Source organism: Tursiops truncatus, chromosome 2 (genome assembly GCF_011762595.2).
Source record: "Tursiops truncatus isolate mTurTru1 chromosome 2, mTurTru1.mat.Y, whole genome shotgun sequence".
NCBI classification, from domain to species: domain Eukaryota; kingdom Metazoa; phylum Chordata; class Mammalia; order Artiodactyla; family Delphinidae; genus Tursiops; species Tursiops truncatus.
In genome coordinates, this window is record NC_047035.1 from 174,026,831 (window position 1) to 174,048,587 (window position 21,757).

Here is a 21,757-nt window from a genome sequence, read left to right on the forward strand (position 1 = left end):
AGATGCTGGGCAGACACTTTACATCAGTCCCTGATATCTCCTTAGGGTGGGTTTGTGTACGTGGAATCACTGATCAAAGGGTATGAGCATCTTAAGGTTCCTAAGCCATGGTTGCTTTCGGGATGGCAGTTCACACTTCTCAGTGGAAGCAGGCACGGGTACCCGTCCTACTGAATCCCTGCCAGCCCTGGATCTAGTCTTTTAAAAATCTCTGCCATTTGAGGCGTGGAAAATGGCATCTCTTTGTTTTAGTTCCTTGATCAGTCCAGTGGAAACTTAAAAAAAAACCACCCATGGGCTCTCTGCACTTGTTTTGTGGATTTACTATTTGCAGGTGTACTTTAAGGTCATATTGCGAGAGGTCTGCCTTCCTGGTGAGGGGGTGGCGAGATGAAAGATGAGGCAGACCCTGACATCTGGAGAAGCCAGACCAGGACTAAAGGGGCTTTGGATGATACTGTCTTCGTGTTTAGGGGACCAGGCCACACACCCTCCGGCTCCTGGAAAGGCCAGCTCCCTCATTTCCGGCGCATCTGCCTCCAGGACTTACCTGGGCTCCCCTTTCCTCGTCCAGCTGCACCGTCATCAAAGCCGATGTGCCCTTCTCACTCACAGTCGACTGCCGGCCTTGCCAGAAGAAGTAGACGCGCTTCTCTTTGCCGGCCACCCTGACCGGGTGCTCGCCCTTCTGCCGACTTCCCACTGTGGACACACACAAGAGCAGAGCGCGGGGTGAGCAGCAGAAAAAGCCCAAGGCGAGCCAGTGCCAGCTCAGGCCTCCAGGCCCTGTGAGGACGAACAGTGAAGGCGCAGCGCTGGGGAGAAAAGTCATTCACAGCTGGGGGGAACGTCGGTCATGGCTTCGGAGGAGAGAGAAACCGCCTTTCTTCTAGCTAACGGATCCTGAGCCTCCAAACTGGAGAAAAATGATCTCCAGGGCCCTCCTGATACCCTAAGACAAACACCTGTCATCCTGAGGGAGGTGGCAGGCCATCCAAGTGTGTGACAGAGAAAAGTGGGGACGCCAGAGCAGGGTCAAGGGCTCCCGAAGACAGACGCATTTTCCACATGACACCATCCTTTGGCAGAAGATTAGCTGGGGGAGAAAAGACACTGCAAACGACTGCTGGGCCAGCCTTAAGCACGAAGGGAAAATGTAGTCTGCTAAGACTATTCTAGTAAAAAAAACCACTTTGAAGTCTCCAAGTTGTGTCAGAAAGGGGAGAGAGAAATTGCTGACCTATGGCTTTCACAAAATAATCTGGGATTTAAATGATATCGGCCGCCAGGGCTGTAGCCAGGATTAAGGGCTGGTTCTCCTCACTGTCTGGGACCTCGCAGGCACTGGATACCTGTCAGCAGAACACAGAACACAGACCCCACTGAAGGGCAGTCACGGAAGGTTCTCTGGGCAAGTGGTCGTTTCAGATGGTATTTCAGACCCCAAACTGCAACCTTTAGGAACAGATCTCTCTCCAGATTTCTCTCATTTCTTCATTCAGCAGATACTTACTGAGCACCTACTGTGTGCCAGGGACTCTTCAGGATACTGGGCTATGGCGCTGAGCAAGGCAGCTCCGGAGGGTGGGAGGCGCCGTGAGGAAAAGACGGGATGTGACACGGGGCGGGGGAGGGCTGCTGCGAGTGCCTGGTGGGGGAAGACCTTTCCGAGGAGGTGCGCTAGCAGAGGCCTGAGTGGCAGCGACCATGGGGCATCCGGAGACTAAGTTCTCGACTCAGATGCCCGGGTGGCCCCAGGTGGGGTCAACCCAGGGAGGATGCAGGTGGCTATGGTACCCACACGTGTTAGCAATCAAAAATAATAACTGGGGCTTCCCTGGTGGTGCAGTGGTTAAGAATCTGCCTGCCAATGCAGGGGACATGGGTTCGAGCCCTGGTCCAGGAAGATACCACATGCCAAGGAGCAACGAAGCCTGTGCACCACAACCGTTGAGCCTGCGCTCTAGAGCCCACGAGCCACAACTGCTGAGCCCATGCACCACAACTACTGAGCCCACATGCCACAACTACTGAGCCTGCGCTCTAGAGCCCACAAACCACAACTACTGAGCCTGCGCTCTACAGCCCATGAGCCACAACTACTGAGCCCGCGCACCTAGAGCCCGTGCTCCGCAACAAGAGAAGCCACCGCAATGAGAAGCCCACGCACCGCAACGAAGAGTAGCCCCCGCTCACTGCAACTAGAGAAAGCCCGCGCGCAGCAATGAAGATCCAACGCAGCCAAAAATAAATTAAATAAATAAATAAATTAAAAAAAAAAAAAGGAACTGGATCCCCTGGTTCTATACGACCTCAGTCCTCCTCAGCTCCAGTCCCACCGACACAGTCACAGCTGTCTTGAGGTTTGAAGGTAAGAAGGAAGCTCATTGTTTTCAAGTTCTTAAGAGGTCAGGGGCCATACTTAGGTGATTTTTTTGCGGAGGCCCTTTATCAAAGTCCTCTAGGACAATTTTCATAAATGATTATGAGAATTCTTAAAGGATTCTGACCAAGCTCAGCCCTTAGTGCCTTCTACTGTGAACCTGAAATGGTCAAGTTTGTGTAGTTTGAAGTGGGCAAAGTGAACAGGAACCATCCGTGAATAGATGATGCGTGTCCGCTGTTAACCTGGAAGCCACTCCACTGAAACTTCGCTAACTTAGGTAGGAGCAAACGTTCACCTCTGATTAGCAATCCCGCACTCTCGTGTCAACTAGATTACTGGGGAGAGATGTGCATGAAACAGACCACAGATCACAGCAGCTGACACGTATCTTGGAATTGGGTAGCACTTTGTGTAAATACACGTTCACGCTTGAATAACCAACCAAATGTTTTACATCCTGACATTCAAAAACGGGCTTGTGTGTATATACCTAAAAGAGGATATTTCCTTAAACATATCCCATAAAAGTTTTCATGAATTTTCCTTGCAGTTTTCTTCAGCATACCCCAAATTTAATCCTATGTACAACTTACTTCTTGACTCATTTCTTTCGTTTTAATTTTAGCAAATTAAAGGCTAAGCTATATAGTAACAGCTGCTGGGCTATCATCTTTGCGGCCTGGCTCCGAGGCCGAACTGAGCGTGTCGCTGCATCCCGCGTCCACCCTGCTTTCAAGAGGAAGTTCACCGCCAGCAGCTGCGTTTACGAAGTAACAGAAAACCGAGGTACGAAGAGCGAGCTGCTCTTGGCGCTGTCTTGCAGCCGGACCCCATTTACCGACCCCCTACTACAGGAACTTGGCCCCTGGATGGCGCTCCAGCGTGGCCTGATGCAGTGTCCCTGGGTGCCCAGAGCTGCCTGTCTGCTGACCCTGGGGGGACACGAGTCACACCCTACAGCGCCTGAGGCAGCCTCTGGGGCAGGACACTGACCACCGGGGCCTCTGGGCTCCCTAGTCTGGGGGCCACAGTTCACTTCGCAAGAGCAGGCTGCCCGGCATCTGCCAACAGGGCGACTGTGCTGTGTCCCCCGGGACTGCTGTCTGCTGGGCCCGCCCCAGAGGGGCCCCGGGCTCAGCCCTGTCGGCAGGTGCGGCCCCTGTGGGGTCTGAGCAGCGTGAGGGCTGGACCAGCTGACACCGCGGGGCTGGGGCTTCCGTGACGACCACGGGGCAGCTGCGGATGCCATCGGGCCGCGCTTTTCTGCCCCCCCGAGGGACGGCCTGGAATCTGAGCGCTGCCCGGCCTCACTTAATCCTCCGCAGCTGGGCTTGGTCAAAGCTGTCACTTTGCCCATTACGGTGCTGCTGGATAAGGCCGTGACATGTACCTTGTGTTCGCCGGGGAGAGATACAGCAAGCGTTTGCCTGGGTCAAATCAGCGTTTCTTAGGGGTCTCCAAGTAAATAGTCAAGGAAGACCTCAGGAAGACCTCAGAAACCTGAGATCTGTTTTTAAAATTCATTCCTTTTCATATCGTTTTAGTCATCCTTTCACAGACCATTACTTCTTGTTTTATATCTAACAGCTGAGGTAAGGAAACGACTGAATTTCAAACTGTAGTGCCCAGTGTGGTTTTGTAAAACACCAAGACCCTTCACTTCCTGTATCTTAAGGAGGAGAACGATGGGTGCAGGTCCACGACACCGAAGGTCAGTAGATCTTTCCCCACTAAATTCTCTCTCATTGTCTTTATTGCCACGCGGCACAGATTAGTCTTCAGCTCGCCAACTCCGCACACACTCAGCAGCCTAAACCCACCATGGAGACCCTCTGAGAACTGCTGTCGTTTGGGGCGGGGCCACGTTATCTGTCTGATCTTCAGGTTCAGTGCAGGAACTATGCTTTGCCTGCTGAGAACGTCAGCGATGATGATTTCCTGTAGCCTCACGTAAGTAAGCGGTCGGCTCTGCGCTGAACATCGCGCACCAGATCCTGGGACCCTGCGGGCTTGGGTCTTAGAAGCTGTTTTCCAGGTGAGAAAACCGAGGCTCAGACAGGTTAAGTCACTTTCCCCAAGTTACACAGCTGGCACGTGGGGCCTGAGAGAAGACTGAGACCCAGGCTATAAGGCCTCCTTGGGTAAAAAAAGGGGCTTTTAGTGTCCAGCCCTGTTCTCTCCTAGCTGTGTGACTGCAGGGGGCGTTCCTTAATCTTGGTGTCCTGTTTCTCTTCTGAGAAGTTAGCGAAAGGACAGAACACATCCCGCGGAGCCTCCGTGAGGCACTCACCTAGTGCGGGTGGTGAAGCCCAGAGCGGTGCCTCTAGGCCCGCGGTCCGTCTCCCCACCTGCGATGCCTGCCCATCGGCCGCTGGGCTTTCCCACAGCCGCCAGGTCCTATTCAGGGAACGGAGCTCTCCTACCCCAGCAGGAGGCAAGCACCTCTCCCATACTTGCCCACCGCCACCCCCCCGTCATTTATACCATATGCTTCTGGAAGGCAGGGCCAGGAATATTTACTGACACCCAAAAGAAGGGTCTTATTCCTTAAACATAAGACATGACACCATAAAACTCCTAGAAGAGAACACAGGCAAAACATTTTCTGGCATAAATCGTACCAATGTTTTCTTAGGTCAGTCTCCCAAGGCAATAGAAATAAAAGCAAAAATAAACAAATGGGACCTAATCAGACTTACAACCTTTTGCGCAGCAAAGGAAACCATCAACAAAATGAAAAGACAGCTATGGACTGGGAGGAAATATTTGCAAACGATGTGACTGACGAGGGCTTAATTTCCAAAATATACAAAGAGCTCATACAACTCAACAACAACAAAAAATAAGCAACCCAATTGAAAAATGGGCAGAAGACCTAAATAGACATTTCCCCAAAGAAGACATACAGATGGTCAACAGGCACATGAAAAGATGCTCAACATGGCTAATTATTAGAGAAATGCAAATCAAAACCACAATGAGGTACCAGCTCACACCGGTCAGAATGGCCATCATTAAAACCTCTACAAGTAACAGATGCTGGGGAGGGTGTGGAGAAAAGGGAATCCTTCTACACTGCTGGTGGGAATGTAAATTGATACAGCCACTATGGAGAACAGGATGGAGGTTCCTTAAAAACCTAAAAATAGAATTACCATATGATCCAGCAATCCCACTACTGGGAATATACCTGGACAAAACTATAATTCAAAAAGATACCTGCACCCCAATGTTCATAGCAGCACTATTCACAACAGCCAAGACATGGAAGCACCCTAAATGTCCACTGATAGATGAATGGATCAAGAAGATGTGGTGTGTATGTATGTGTGTGTGTGTATATATATATATACACACACACACATACATACACACATATACACACACATACATACACATACACACAATGGAATACTACTCAACCATAAAAAAGAACAAAATCATGCCATTTGCAGCAACATGGATGGACCTAGAGATTACCAAACTAACTGAAGTAAGTCAGACAGAGAAAAACAAATACCATATGATATCACTTATAGGTAGAATCTAAAATACGACACAGATGAACCTATCTACGAAATGGAAACAGACTCACAGACATAGAGAACAGACTTGTGGTTGCCAGGGGGGTGAGGGACGGACTGGGAGGTGGGGTGAGCAGATGCAAACTAGTGTCTATAGGATGGATAAACAACAAGGTCCTACTGCAGAGCACAGGGAACTCTATTCAATATCCAATGACAAAGCATATATATATATATAACTGAGTCACGTTGCTGTGCAGCAGAAATTAACACCACATTGTAAATCAACTATGTTTCAATAAGATAAATTTTAAAAGGTGTCTTACCCACAGAGATACATTAGGAAAGAAACCAAATGGCTCTAAGCCTGCAGGTGTTTGATCAGCTAACCGTGGCCTCCGCCCTGTGCCCGGCGGGGCAGCCACACCCGGACGGCAACGGGGCTGGAAAGAGGTGAACGAACTCCCTTGGCAAGTGAATCTCGGAGCGACCGAGTTGTGTCATAAACTGTCTCCTAAATGCGCCGGGCTGCGGGACACTGTGCACGGCCTGATTCGTGCTTTCTTCTTGGCAGGAAAAAGGGATTATTTCTCCCAAATCTGCGGCTGTCCGCCCTCGCTGCCTCTAGCGCAGAGCACAGCGCGGAGTGTGTTGTTTCGCCACGAAGAGCACAGCACTCGTGGGAACCACGAGTAGTTCTGACCGTGTCTTTATTCCTCCAGACCCACAGAGCATGGTCAGCGCTCTCGGCCTCAGAGGAAATGCCCCTTTCATTCTGACTACGTCTTCTGGGCGTGGATTTACTGTGACGTCATGGCACCCTTTTGTTTCCGCACTGACGCGTCGGCTCTGTGTTACTTAATGGCTTTCATTGCGGCAGCATCCAGCCACATGGTGACCGTCATGTGGGGACAGATCATCGCTTTCCTAGGAAGCCTCTGGGGACGGGGCAGGGGAGGGGCGAGGGCGGCAGAGGAACCTTACCACGCCAGTCGGCTTTCTAGAGGGAGACGTCACCGCTGCCGGCCACGGTGGGGTGTTAGGAATCTATCCACGAGGTTTACGAGGAGGTTCTCAAAGGGAACAGGCCTCGACCGGTCCTTCGCCCGCGGCTGGGGCAGACACGGCACGCGCTCCATATCTGGCAGCCACGATCCCCGCGGCGGGGCTCGAGGGACACGCGAGTGGCTCACCCACCTGCTGTGCTCACGATGAACTTCCACTTGACCACGTAGGCGTCGCCCTCGTGGAACTGCCCAATGCTCTGCTTGGGGAGCCTGCTGTAGTCGAATTCCAGGATGTGCCAGACGTCCACCGACAGGCTGGCGACCTCCAACTGCCCGCGGTCGTCCCCTTGCACCAGGCCGTAGCCCCGGCCCACGTTGACCCCGTCTAGCACGGTGCCGGCTGTCGTCTGGGGCACCGGCACCATCCGCGTCACGTCGTAAGGCTTGACCTCTGCCCGCGGGTCGTCCTAGGAGAGAACGCAGAGATGCTCGGCGGCAGCCCGTCGCACTCCACACTGCTGCACTGGCGGTGGGACGGCCTCAAGTACAGCGCTCAGGCTGTTTCGGGGCACTTAAAGAAAGGCTGCGTTTAGGGGACAGAGAGCCACGGCTGTGAACGGGCCGCCGATACACCTGGAGCCGCAAACACGGCTGCTCTCACCTCGTGAAGTCAGAACATGACTGGAGGCCGGTTTGCTGTCCTAGGAAAACCCCAGGAAGGCGTTTAGCATGAAGGCCCCTCTGCCGGGACCCAGACCAAGCCCTGAGGTTGGGGCTTGATCGTCCCACATACCTTGTGCTGGGCAAGTTCGCTGGCGTTCTTCTCGTTAGGTCTCTTCATTTCCGTCCAGTCGAGAAATTTCTCTTTGAACAAAATCGTCTCGTTGTGTTCCGTGAGTCTCCCAAATATCGCCCAGTCAGGCCGCCCCTGTCCTTTTCTGTCGGGCGGGTCGGGGAGGGGAGGGGAAGGGAAAAGAACCAAGATCAGACAAGTCCTGCCGAGCCCGAGAAGTCCAAAACCCACACACGTGGTGAGTGAGAGGAACGCAGAATACATAGGCAGTAGACAGAGCAAACAGTTCGCTTTCACTTATGTGACCCAATCAGTGGCGTTTTGCTATTTTAGCCCAAAGCCTTGCAGGGCTTTGTGTCCTTGGAGCTGACATGCCTGAATGTGATGTGACCCACGGCAGGACTGGACCTGCCTGGCGTTCCAGCAGATTCTCGTGTTGGGGTCCCCTGGGGGGCAGCACGCTCGGCTGGGAGCTCAGCACAGGCAGGAGTCACACGCGTGGCTTCCTCGCCTCCTTTACGCCACCCGTGCTCACCCCGGGGGCTCGCCGCGTTTCCGTCAAGTTAGTGAACAGGTGGAAGAATTTATGCTCACCCCGAATCCTCTTTTTGTAAGTCACGTTACAATGGAGACGTCCAGTCTCCAGGAACAGGAAATTCTCCTCTGTTCCCCAAGTGAACACACTCTCGTCAATCATAAAGTGAATGTGTGCATGTTGATCTCTAGGCCACTGGACGGGGCAGCGGGCAGGCAGAGCACAAGGACGGGGAAGGAAGCAGCGTAGCCCAGTCGGGAGGTCCGAACTGCTTCGGGGTCTCAGAGTCTGACGCTGAGCTCGGAACACAGCTCGCTCAGAAATGCGCAGAGCCAAGAAGAGACGTGGGTGAGCCCTGAGGTTAGGGTGCGGGAAGGGGGTGAGCCCTGAGGTTAGGGTGCGGGAAGGGGGTGAGCCCTGAGGTTAGGGTGCGGGAAGGGGGTGAGCCCTGAGGTTAAGGTGCGGGAAGGGGGTGAGCCCTGAGGTTAGGGTGCGGGAAGGGGGTGAGCCCTGAGGTTAGGGTGCGGGAAGGGGGTGAGCCCTGAGGTTAAGGTGCGGGAAGGGGGTGAGCCCTGAGGTTAGGGTGCGGGAAGGGGGTGAGCCCTGAGGTTAGGGTGCGGGCAGGGGGTGAGCCCTGAGGTTAGGGTGCGGGAAGGGGGTGAGCCCTGAGGTTAGGGTGCGGGAAGGGGGTGAGCCCTGAGGTTAGGGTGCGGGAAGGGGGTGAGCCCTGAGGTTAGGGTGCGGGAAGGGGGTGAGCCCTGAGGTTAGGGTGCGGGAAGGGGGTGAGCCCTGAGGTTAAGGTGCGGGAAGGGGGTGAGCCCTGAGGTTAGGGTGCGGGAAGGGGGTGAGCCCTGAGGTTAGGGTGCGGGAAGGGGGTGAGCCCTGAGGTTAGGGTGCGGGCAGGGGGTGAGCCCTGAGGTTAGGGTGCGGGAAGGGGGTGAGCCCTGAGGTTAGGGTGCAGGCATTTCCCATCCTTCCAGACCAACCCTGGCTTGTGGATTGGGGCCATCAGACCGAGGGGCAGTGCTTCCTGGGCCCCGCGGTGGCCCCTGACGTGCTTCGTCACGTCCTGTCTGGTCCAGACCACAGTTTCTGGCATCATGGCTAAGGCACATCAAGGGGGGCTGCCCGCTTCAAAGGGGACTGAAAGGATAAAAGGCACTGTGTGCAAATACTTCCACTGCCAAGGCTCCCGGGACTTAGGAACCAAATACCAGCAACTGTGGAAAATTCAGGGCTACCCTGAAGGCTGTGGTCCTTATCAGAAAATAGCGGAGTGACTGTCTTTTGTATAAATTCCACTCGGCAGACTTGCTAAGGTGCCTATGGAAAGACGCTTGGTCTCAGCTTAGCAATGCATCTTGGATGCGTGAGGTCAGGGGGCACAGAGGGCAGGTCTGCAGCAGGAGGGTGTGACGCTGGATGCTCTCTACCTCCGTCCTGACTTGCAGGTCTGAGCTGGGCTAAGTCATGACTCCTCGGTGAAGAAGGGCGGGGCGCTCTACCTTGGCTGTACCTTCAAATCCCTGGGGGAGCTTTTAAGACGTACTGACACACAAACCCCACCCCACCCAAACTGAAAACACAGCTCCTGGGCCAGGACCGGCACATGCATTTTTTTGTTTTAAAGCTTCTCCGGTGCTTCCGATCTGGGAGACGTTGAGAGCCAGCGGGTTAGATGCCCACTCATCTACCTTCAGATCTCGGATGATGTCACGACTAAATATAAATCGTCCATCACACAGATTTTATGCTGCAGTATGTTTTTTTTTACTATACCAACTAGAACATTCTTTTTAGTCTTACCTTTAGGCCTTACAAAACTAGTTGTTTCAGTACTAATTTTATGTAAATGTGCACTCGCTTGAAAAGGATTTGAAACCTTTTCACCTACGCTGACATCCCTTTGTTTCTATAATGACAATGAATAATAAAATCAATAATTGTATTTTAAAATAGGAAACTAGGTAGGAAGGTTGAAATCTGTGTGTCAGTTCAACTGGAAACATCACAAAGCAGTTTTAATGTGCAATTTCTGACCCATTACGTGGTATATGCATGGTTTAAACGCACTTCTCTTTCTTCCTGGTAGTTAAGAGATAAACAATGGTCCTTTGCATGTAAGAATTCCTGTTTTCATGACCGTATTTCTGAGAGTTTCGTGCACCTTCGGCTGATTTGCCAAAATGACTTTTAAAAGTCCAGTAGACTGTCGGAAATATTATAATTACAGCCATTATTTCAATACCGCATCCTCCCTCCCCCCAAAAGGCATCATCTACTGCCAGCTAAATGGAATTCAAGGGCTGGGCTGGAAGGTGTGAAATCAGAAAGAGACGCGTTGCTTTTGCACCTTCAGACCCACGGCTGAATTCCAGGGCCTGGCAAGCTTTTCAGGTCAGCAAGTCATTGGTTTAAACAACAGATTATACGTGACAGCAGCACCTGAATACTGCAGGTACCATCGATTTGTCTCCTTCAAGAACTGAAATATAACAGGAGCACCTTCCAGACGACCACACCGTCCATATTTCTGTATCTCTTAGGGAGAAGCGAAAGCACTGTTCTCGTTGTGAATACTTGTGGTACTGCCCTGCAATCACTTATGAAAACTAAAACCCCTGAAGGGTGAAGGCTGAACGCTGCGGTGGGAGCCTCGGCTGCCCAGGGCCCCAGCGGTACCTGGGAATGAGTGGGTTGCACTCTCCAGGGTCCAGGGGGTTGATGTCACAGTTCTCGTAGTCAAAGGTTCCGTTCCATAAGTGCTTTGCCAGCTGAAAGGCTATCTTCCGTTGCGCTAATGTGACTTCTTTCCCGTGCCACACGTAAACTTCGCTCCCAAAATCAAACACCAGGACCTGGGGAAATGGCACGGAAGGACGTGTTCACTTCAAGGGCATGTTCTCGTTGAACCAGGGTCTCTAGTGACCGTGAGTCCAACAGGCGATGATTCAAATACTAACGAAGCACTCAGTACAGGCACAGCCCAGCCAGCCTCTGCCCTGCGGGGATGACTTCTGTCTTGTGGTCCTAAATGCCCAGGTTAACACCCCTCCTCCAAACACATGGGCTGCCCAACACTTCTGATTCCTAACAGCTATTTAAGCAGGTCTTCCTCCCTGGCCCCGCCCTTCCTTCCGCCTTTCCTCCTTTGTCATTCACTCACTTAGCTCATAAGGGTCGCTTCACATGGCACTGAGGACCCAGTGATGTCTTTTCTCCCCTATACAATTCTAGGGCCCTCAAGGGCAAAGAACATACTGTACTCATTAACGTATTTACCGTCGGGCTCACTAAGTGTTTGGTGAATGAATACATGAACTCAGTGCTCTTATTTACATACCTGTTGGTTTGTTCTACGCTTTCTTCCTAGAATAATTTCTTTCTTCATTTCCAGCGATCCCAATTCTACTTAACTGCAAACTAGGCTCAATTTCACCTTCTCTTTAAAATCATTCCTGATTATTTCTTTTTCTGTGACATTTTTTCTCCGTTTAAATTTGTCATACAATCAGTCTACCTTTGGATTACATCCTTTCTGCTAGCCTTCTACCCAACGAAATTTAAAGTCCTTTTGCGTCTTCCCGTTTTTTTCTCAACACTCAGAATACTTAGTGGTGGGACTTCCCTGGCGGTCCAGTAGTTAGGACTCCAGCTTCCACTGCCAGGGGCTCGGGTTTGATCCCCGGTCGGGGAACTAAGATCCCCGCAAGCTGAGTGGTGCAGACAAAAAAAAAAAAAAAAAAAAAAAAAAACTTAGTGGTGCTGGAAATATATGTAATTTTGTAAAAATAAATATGTGCTGGTGTGAGAGGAAAAATGAGCACATTACTTGGCAAACGCACACACTATAGATACACCTATGTCTCCTGAAACCTAAGGACTGAAAGATATTTAATGTTTATACAAAAATCAAGAGACGGGACTAAGTCGTATTTCCATCTGGCCTAAAACAGAAAAGCCTTCAATGAACAACATTCGGAATTCGGTATCAGCATCTAAGATGGCAGTAACGGTTTGAAATCACAGATTGGTAGGTAGCCTTTACAAAGATGTCTCTGCATGTACACACTACTATATTTCAAACAGACAGCCAACAAGGACCTACTGTATAGCCCAGGGAACTCTGCTCAATATTCTGTAATAACCTAAACGGGAGAAGAATGTGAAAAAGGATACATGTATATGTATAACGGAATCACTCTGCTGTACACCGGGAACTAAAAAAACACTGTGAATCAACTAGACTCCAATGTAAGATACAAGTTAATAAAAATAAAAAGATGTCTGGTGTGCAGCGAGTGCCACCCCTGGCTAGCGTCTGTCGGTACTTCCTGCCTGTTTTAGCGGGCAGCCCGGGGCCAAGGGCTTTCCTGCCGAAGGGCAGACCACTCACTGTACCTCTCTTGCCTGCAGAAGGGAGCACTTTGGAATCTTCCCCCAGTAGTCGTCATCAGGAACGAGTTTGTCATCCATTAGTCGGTAAATGCAGTTGGTTTCTATTATGGCCGTTTCATAGAGCTCATCTTCCTTTGGGTCTCCAGCAGCTTTGGGGTAAGAACGGGAAGAGGACATTATGTTTCCCACTGGAGGGAGGCTGGTTTGGGAGAAGGAAGCAGGCGAGGAGGAAAGGTAGGCAAGTCTCATTCTCTGAGATGCAGTAAACGCTTACACTGGTAACTGGTTTGGCCGCCCAGAAGCTTCCAGAAGTCTTTGGCTGCATGAGTGTGTGTGTTAATTCCTTCTTCGATAGTTTGGATATACGTAGCTCTACAACCAAGTTCCCTCTTGGTCTGAATTAAACTTGCGAGTTCTGAGGCCTAAAAAGAGAGAGGAACACAGTTACCTGGGCAGACAAGCCCACGGTCAGAGGGAGGGGCAACGCTGAAATCAGAGCAGAGAGGCAGCGTGTCTGGAAGGAAAACCTTGTGACCACAGGGTCCGGGGGCACTGGCGGCTGGGGACTGTCTAAAAGTCAAGAAAATGGAACGAAAGGACTGGGGGCATCCATTCTTTACAGCAACACCTGTCCATCTTCAAATTCAAAAGATCATTCATGAAGATTTTAAGAATACCCATCCCATTACTCAGCCACATAAAAGAACAAAACCATGCCATTTGCAGCAACATGGATTCAACTAGAGATGATTATACTAAGTGAAGTAAGTCAGAAAGAGAAAGACAAATACCATATGATATCACTTATATGTGGAATCTAAACTATGACACAAATGAACCTCTCTACAAAACAGAAATTAACTCACAGACATAGAGCACAGACTTGTGGTTGCCAAGGGCGAGGGGGCGGGTGGGGGAGGGATGGAGTAGGAGTGTGGGATAAGCAGATGCAAACCATCATATAGAGGATGGATAAAAAACAAGGTCCTACTGTAGAGCACAGGGAACTACATTCAACAGCCTGTGATAAACCGTCATGGAAAAGAAGATGAAAAAGTATATATATGTATAACTGAATCACCTTGCTGTACAGCAGAAATTAACACAACACTGTAAATCAACTCGACTTCAATTAAAAATAAATAAATAAAGGGGAAAGAAAACCCCAAATAAAAATACCCACTCCCTGCTCTTCTCCCACTAAAGTCTCATTCAATAGACTCATTCAACAGACCCACAGCAGGACTTCCTAGACACCTAGGATAAACAACTTGGAAGTGATGGGCCAGTTCTTTTTCTCCACAGAAGGAAGGATGAAGCAGAACTTCCAACCTGGAGGCACAGGTCAGACTCCTTTTAAAACATCCCCCTTAAGCACTTACTAGGAGCTCGTTTCAGAGACCTTCTGGACGATAAACACGCCTGTCCCCTCTCGGCTGAATGAAACACTGGACGTTTAAGAAGCTTTCTGGGGATCTGGCCACTGGAAGAACATTCTACCTGTGTCTAAAGGAGATGCAAAACGAGACCACTTTCGTTCCTCAGATACCGACCTTCGCCTTCTCTATGACGTTGGCAAACTCTCCGACCCACAGGAAGCAGTGGTGGGGGGACAGCACGAGGAAGCAGTCCCCGCTGTTGAGGGAAGAAGCGCGAGGTTCCACCAGCCGCGTCTGCACGTGTCTTCTTCCTGAGCACGAGGCACAGGGTCACCGTCTCCCCAGAGACGAGCACTGTCCCGCAGCCCCGGCAGGGCCGACCCGGAAGCACCCCGCGTCCGAAGCATCCCCGCCCCCGACTTCCCATCCTGAACAGCCTCATCTGTTCACGTGAGTTCCCATGACCCAGGGCACTTAGAGGCATAGCCTCGTCGATGACCTTCCCTGGTGGCAGGTTCCCAGAGGTCACCATGTTTCCCAGGACCATTAGCAGTGTCCCTTGACAGAACGTGAATAGATTAATTAAGGTTCCCTCCCCCAGGGACACCAGCAAACACCTCCTTTCCCCTCCCCCACTCATCTCCTGATCTCTCTCCACTCAGCCCACCTCCTACACTTAACAGCCTCTGCGGGCCGGGGCAAGGCGAGGGCCTTCAGAGAGCCTCTGCATCCTTGGGAGTTCTTCTCTAAACCGAAAACTTTGAGTCTGGAGAGGACTCAGCTCAGAGGGAAGCACTGCCTTGTGCAGGTTCCAACTCCTCCTAAACGGTTTCAATCTTTCCACAATCACACTGATGGTGTAGTCTCTGCGCCACAACGTAGGAACGGAGGCGGGTGGTGTGCACTTTTCACGGGTCTTTTAAATACACTAGAAAGGACAGTGGCCACGCAGACACACCCTGCAAACCCCCAGCGAAGCAGAGGACAGGTCATGCTTTTCTTGAGCATTAATTTACAGCAGTGCCACCCGAGGCAGCTAAGTCACTGGGGCAGAGCCAGAGCCCCCCCGGTTGTGGGTTAGGGCTCCTTGCTACAGGGAGAGAGGGAGGGAAGGAAGAAAGGAAAAGAGATAGAGGAAGAGAGAGAGAGGGAGAGAGACAGGGAGGGAGGGAGGGAAGGAAGAAAGGAAAAGAGATAGAGGAAGAGAGAGAGAGGGAGAGAGACAGGGAGGGAGGGAGGGAAGAGAGAAAGGAAAAGAGATAGAGGAAGAGAGAGAGAGGGAGAGAGACAGGGAGGGAGGGAGGGAAGGAAGAAAGGAAAAGAGATAGAGGAAGAGAGAGAGAGGGAGAGAGACAGGGAGGGAGGGAGGGAAGGAAGAAAGGAAAAGAGATAGAGGAAGAGAGAGAGAGGGAGAGAGACAGGGAGGGAGGGAGGGAAGGAAGAAAGGAAAAGAGATAGAGGAAGAGAGAGAGAGGGAGAGAGACAGGGAGGGAGGGAGGGAAGGAAGAAAGGAAAAGAGATAGAGGAAGAGAGAGAGAGGGAGAGAGACAGGGAGGGAGGGAGGGAAGGAAGAAAGGAAAAGAGATAGAGGAAGAGAGAGAGAGGGAGAGAGACAGGGAGGGAGGGAGGGAAGGAAGAAAGGAAAAGAGATAGAGGAAGAGAGAGAGAGGGAGAGAGACAGGGAGGGAGGGAGGGAAGGAAGAAAGGAAAAGAGATAGAGGAAGAGAGAGAGAGGGAGAGAGACAGGGAGGGAGGGAGGGAAGGAAGAAAGGAAAAGAGATAGAGGAAGAGAGAGAGAGGGAGAGAGACAGGGAGGGAGGGAGGGAAGAGAGAGAGAAAGAAGGAAGGAAAGGAAGGAAGGAAGACAGGGAGGGAGAAAGCAAAAGAGGTTGAGAAAGAGAGAAAGAGAGAAAGAGGGGGGGAGGGAGGAGGGAGGGAGGGAGGGAAGAGAGAGAGAAAGAAGGAAGGAAAGGAAGGAAGGAAGACAGGGAGGGAGAAAGCAAAAGAGGTTGAGAAAGAGAGAAAGAGGGGGGGAGGGAGGAGGGAGGGAGGGAGGGAGTGGGAGGGAGGAGGGAGGGGAGGGAGGAGGGAGGGAGGGAGGGAAGAGAGAGAGAAAGAAGGAAGGAAAGGAAGGAAGGAAGACAGGGAGGGAGAAAGCAAAAGAGGTTGAGAAAGAGAGAAAGAGGGGGGGAGGGAGGAGGGAGGGAGGGAGGGAGTGGGAGGGAGGAGGGAGGAGGGAGGAGGGAGGAGGGAGGGAGGGAGGGAGGAGGGAGGAGGGAGGGAGGGAGGGAGGAGGGAGGGAGGGAGGGAGGGAGGGAGGAGGGAGGGTGCTGGAGCTGCTGAGACCCCCTGCCCCATGCTCCCTTGATCTCTTCCTCAGGGAAGGCCCTCTCTCCATCCTGCTGCCCTAACTCCTGCTGACCCTGGCGAGGAGGACAGATGGAGAGAACACTCTGGTGGCTGAGGGGGTGCCTGGTGACCGCATGCAGTGTGCGGCCGGGGCCACGGGAAGCGGAGCAGCAGCAAAAGCTGAGGTTCTGGAATCAGACAGACCAGGGTTCAAAGCCAGCCCTGCTGCTCAGCCGCTGCTGGGGCCTCGGGCGCATCAGGAAGCGCTACCACGCGGGCGTAATGTTTCCCACCTAGTGGGATTCTGTGACGCTGATGTGAGATGAGGTGGCACCCGGTGGGCTCTCCAGAAGCATGCGTTCCCTTCTCCCTTCGGGCAAGTAGGGGGACGTCAGGCCTCCCGATGTTACCAGACTAAAATCCCTGGTCGTGTGTCATTCTCTCTGCTGCTCTAAATACCTTTAACCTGTAACAGCATCAGCTTTTTGTAGGGCACCGCGCTATTGTTGGAATTCTGTTCCGTCAGGTTGACGCTCCGCAGGCTGACGTTGCTGAAGTTTTCTTTGCTGGCTAATCCCGCCAGGGTGACTTCTGAGAAGTTGGAGCTGGCGGACACTGGGAGGGTCAAAGGAGGAAACACAGTGCAGGGGAAGCAAGACATTCAGGAGAAATGACAGTGTTTACACCCAGCGATCGTGCATAAGTGACTCTCTCCTGTTTTCCTTTCAAGTTAATCCTGATGGGGAAAACACACTCCAGTCTGATTAACTATGCAGTGAAGCTTGTGTTAGGAATTAAACATAGGATTGAAAGTGTAAATGCTTGCTGAAGAGTGTCACCCTGGCCATGCAGAGAGACAAGAATTGAGTGGCCCTGTGGACCAGCCACATCAGTATAAAATCAGGAGCTGGACTCGCGCTGCAATTCCACTAAAGCTGTTATCGTTCCTCACAGTGTTAGATGCTGAAAACGCATTCCTAAGGGAGACTGTTAGACATCTTCCATCCAAAGTCTTTATATGCAGAAAAGCAGGCACCTTGTAGGCATGGTTTAGTTCTCATCTTTCTCTGGAGGCTAAGTGAACAACTACATGATCTCTTGAGATCACCTGCTCTCAGATTTAAGATTGTAACAAGATGCTGGATTTTCAGTGTGGACCAACAAAGGTACATGTGTCCCCAAAAAGTGGAGATACAGTTAAAGTACATAAAACTTGTGCCAAGAAACCTTTATTTCTCCAGCTCATTGTTTAAAAAACTATGCATATGCTAGAGAGAAACTCAGAAAATTATTTTGCTGGGATGAGGTTCTAACGCTGAAGAAATATAACACTACCTGACAACTCGTATGGCATAGAGATTTCGTAATATCTTATTTAGTAAACCAGTTATAATGGAAAGACTCAACCACTTCATCCAAAGACTATTTCTAAAAATAAACTTTAGTAAGTAGGTTTATGAGCGCTATAGGAAAATAAAAATGACAGCAAGAATCTTCCGAATAACAAGATTATGCATGCCATTAGCTCCGCTGGGAAAACCAGTCTGAGAACCGGGGAGCCCCACAGGACCAGGCAGATAGAAGCCGAAGGTTTAGTCTGAAGTGGGATGAAAACCTCGGGCCTGCTCCCACGCTCCATTCACTGCCCCATCCCACTCTCCCGACTCCCCCACAGCCCACACCCCAGCTCCAAGGAGCCCGAGGGTCCTGCCCAAAACAATGTGAAGAGCACCGGTTTCTGCATTAATTAATAATGCAGAAACAGAGATTTGGGACACTTGCCCCTGAGAGAGCGAATCATTTGCTCTAGAATAAGATCAAGTGAAGAATTGCTGTGTTTGGAAATGGGTTGAATTGCAAAGCCCAGCAACCTCCCTTTCCTCCAACCTCTTGAAAGAAAACTCAACAAAACAGGATAATTTGATGTCAGTGAATAGATGGGCCACACTGCAAGCCTTTCCGTTCCAAGCAGAGTTTCTGCAGGTGTGCACGTGTGTGTACAGACTTGCTCATTTTTCTTGCACGAGAGTCTCTGGGCGCTGTCATTGGCCTTTGCAAGGCAGGAAAAGGAGAGGACAGAGTCACCTGCTCCCCGGTTCCCGAGTGCACAGCTGGGGATGGCCCTGATACTCACTCTTTTCGACTTTCATACGCTTTGATTCCACGAAGGCCACGTTCAGTCTCTGCTCCGTGTACCCCTGGAGGAGATCTTCCCTTGCCGCCAGCATCTTCAGGGGGTTTTTGGAAGCCTGAACCCGGCGCTTGGGCCTCACCGCACGCTTGTGCTCAGCCACAGAGGATGTCAACCTAAGAGGCAGAGCAGAGCTGGTGTGGCCTGGGGCTGCAGTGTCACCCACGCCTGGTGGCTTGCGTGTGTCTGAGCTGAAGCGGCGGGTGCCGCGATTTTAGTTCTTGACTTCGTTATAATCGTACAGTTCCTCCCCTCCCATCACCCCTCCACTGAGGATCTCGGAGGTGGGAGACTGAAGCCCATTTAGTTCCAGATGCCAGCCCACGCCTGGAGCCCGGCTCTCACCACGCCCCGTGGTCTCCAGCTGGAGGAGCGGCCAGTGCCTCTGGGGCAGCCCATCCCCCTCCTGGACAGCCCTGAAGGGTGCGGTCCTTCCCTCTCATCGCACCCACAACACGCTGATCACTACTTCTCCTGCCGGAATAGGACCACCTCTCCTCCTCTGGGCTCCAGTAAGCCCTCCGCGGATGGACAGCCAGCCACTGCTTCCTGATTTAACCCTCTCTCCACCAGACTCAGCTTTCTCTCCATGCAAGTTTCCCAGTTCCCTCCCCAAGCTCCCCATCACTGAGCCTCCTCTCGACCCACTGCCCCCCTCTGGAAAATAAGCACTATTTTGAAAAATATATTGAAATAAAAGAGGCCCACAAAACCAACTATGACCCTCACACACGCACACTCAGCTCTCTGGGGCAGAAGACCAGACACCGGGAGAGGGGTGGACCCAGTCACATGGTTTCCCAGCAGATTCCAGCTGCTTTTAATGTCTTAAGTGCATGGATCTCTGTACCTGGAGGTCTTCTTTCATACAGAACATTGTCGTGTGTGTGTGTGTGTTTGTGTGTGTGTGTGTGTGTGTGAACATACATATCAATGTTTGAATTACATGTAACCATGTAAACAATATCTGGGTGAGGAGAAGATTGAGCAATGGTTCACTACCAATGTATGCAAATACCCAAAATATTACTTCAAGGTGGGGAATGGCAAATTGTTCATTTTCTTAAGGTAGCAAATTGAAAGAAACTAAACACATTGAAAAATGCAAAACAGGTATCAGGAGCAGCTTAAGGAAACACTTATGATAACCACGCAGACTTCCGGAAGAGACGGGCACTCTGAAAAATTTGTGGGCAACAGATACACGTGGTGGATGGCCGTGGGGTTATAAGCTCACCCAGCACATTCTCCCTGCTTCTCGTAAGAGCTCCTTGACTTTCCTTTGGGGGAACCATCTCCCTCCATGCCCTGTCCCCTACCCTGGCTCCGGAGGGGGAATCCAGAGACCACCCACTGCTGGCCAATCAGCATCTTCCATCCCCTTGGCCACAATGATGGCTGTAGGGCTGGATGCAAACCCAAGAAAATCAAGCCTGGAACTTCTTCTGGGAAGGCTGGGCAGGTCAGCTGCCTGTGCTGGCAGTGGCCAAGGAGATGGGATATAAATCTGGAGTGAGGGGTGACCACCTACCACGTGGTGACAGCCTGACTGAGAGGAAAGCCAGCCTAAAGGAACCAGGTGCGAGAGACCTCATTCTGAGCCCCCGGAACCTGAGTTCATGCCTGCGCTTTTCAAGGGGTGAACCTGTAACTCCCTCCACGCCTCTCTTCTGCTGCAGCCAGCTGGACTTGGCTTTCTTTGTGGCAATCACAACCAAGGGAATCCTAACGCCATGAACACTCTTTGGTGGTTTAGTCACGTTCCTGCATGAAGAGGGACCCTGGGACATCACTGAGAAAACCCTCAGATCTATTGATCTTATCAATGATTGCAAATTAAGTAACACGTTTCATTGATTTTCCAGTTAGCTGTATTCATTAGAGCCCAGGTGATCCAAACAGTTTGCAAAGTTGAGTAAGAATTTGACATGTCAAATGAAGAAAGGCATAGAAATTTCTGCTAACCAGTGTTCATAAAGTCTGCAAAACAATATTTGAGTGACGTGATAAACAGAGTCACTTTATTTTTATGGACCAGGCATGTGGTGGGGATGCAAGGCTTTCTGCCGGAGGGGACGTCTGTCCTGGGTACGCAAGCTCTGTCTAGCCCAGTGTCTGGTTCTAGAGAATAGTGATTTTGAGACGGGCTGGGACCTGAGACCTGAGACCCTTTGCTGCAGGGCTTGCACCTGGACACACGCCTCTCCTCAAGCAACAAAATACAAAAAACGATAAGGGACTAAAAATAACTGTGCATGTGCAATTGGGCCAAATTATGGACAAAGGATACAGAAAGACCAAAAAACCCAACTGCTGCTTCTGAAGAGCAGGGAGCAAAAACAGGGTACCAGGAGCCAAAGCAGGGCACTGCCCATGCCCTATACACACACCACCACCGAAGGGGTGGGCAAGCCACCTAAGCCACGCCTCCAGCCTGACCCCTGGACCCGCCCCTGCCCTCTCCCCATATAAGGAAGCAGCTCACCCCACCTCGGGGAGCGAGCAAGGGAACCTGTTACTTGTTCTCTCTCCCCACTGCTGCAGCAGGGGTCCCAATAAGGCCCTGCCTGAATTTCCTGTCTGGCCTCTGATCAATTTCTATTGACTGGGGGAGGCCAAGAACCTTGGCTGGTATCAGGCTGGCTGTAATGAAGTTCTATCGCAGAAGGAGGTAACAGTGAGAGAAGATTCCCGAGGAAGTGCTGTGTGGAGACCAGTGAAGGAATCCGTGCTCCAGGGGTGAAAGATGGGAAATGAAATAACTCACTTGGGGGCATAAGGGTCGAAAATGACATCAAAGTCCTCGTCCAGCTCCACGGGGCTTCTCGGTAGAGCGGAATCCATGCTGCGGTAGAACTTGGCAAAGGTTTCCTCATCGTCCGGCTTCATCACCTCTTTCACGGATTTCCCGGTGACGGTGAGGACCGTTTCTTGCATCCCACCAACTACCGACAAACAAGCAAATCAATGACCTGAGATTCGTGTAAAAACATGACTCCAACTATGCTTCACTGAATCTTAAAAATGATTTTCTTCCCGCTAAGGTCCAGGAGTGGAGCAAACATGACAGGGCTGTCCAGGGTTCTGTAGATGCTTCCTGGGTATCAGCTGGCTTCTCAGGAGAGGACTTTCCGTCTGAACAGAGCGTGCACTGTGAGTGCTAGGAGGGATGGAGGCTCCAGTGCACCGGGAATT

General features: G+C 51.3%; 1 protein-coding gene across 21 annotated transcripts in view; it reads right to left on the bottom strand.

The window, feature by feature from the left end:
• Positions 1 to 21,757, bottom strand: part of SVIL (supervillin) — a 236,585-nt gene that overhangs the window by 12,402 nt on the left and 202,426 nt on the right. For all 21 annotated transcript variants that reach the window (XM_073801745.1, XM_073801739.1, XM_073801744.1 and 18 more), the window contains 10 exons: positions 21,330 to 21,507; positions 18,506 to 18,678; positions 16,831 to 16,986; positions 14,197 to 14,333; positions 12,918 to 13,065; positions 12,647 to 12,792; positions 10,928 to 11,103; positions 7,711 to 7,855; positions 7,108 to 7,384; positions 551 to 702 (listed from right to left, as the gene is read on the bottom strand). In XM_073801745.1, the coding sequence (XP_073657846.1) occupies positions 551 to 702; positions 7,108 to 7,384; positions 7,711 to 7,855; positions 10,928 to 11,103; positions 12,647 to 12,792; positions 12,918 to 13,065; positions 14,197 to 14,333; positions 16,831 to 16,986; positions 18,506 to 18,678; positions 21,330 to 21,507 (1,688 nt within the window). The remainder of the gene's footprint in view (positions 1 to 550; positions 703 to 7,107; positions 7,385 to 7,710; positions 7,856 to 10,927; positions 11,104 to 12,646; positions 12,793 to 12,917; positions 13,066 to 14,196; positions 14,334 to 16,830; positions 16,987 to 18,505; positions 18,679 to 21,329; positions 21,508 to 21,757) is intronic.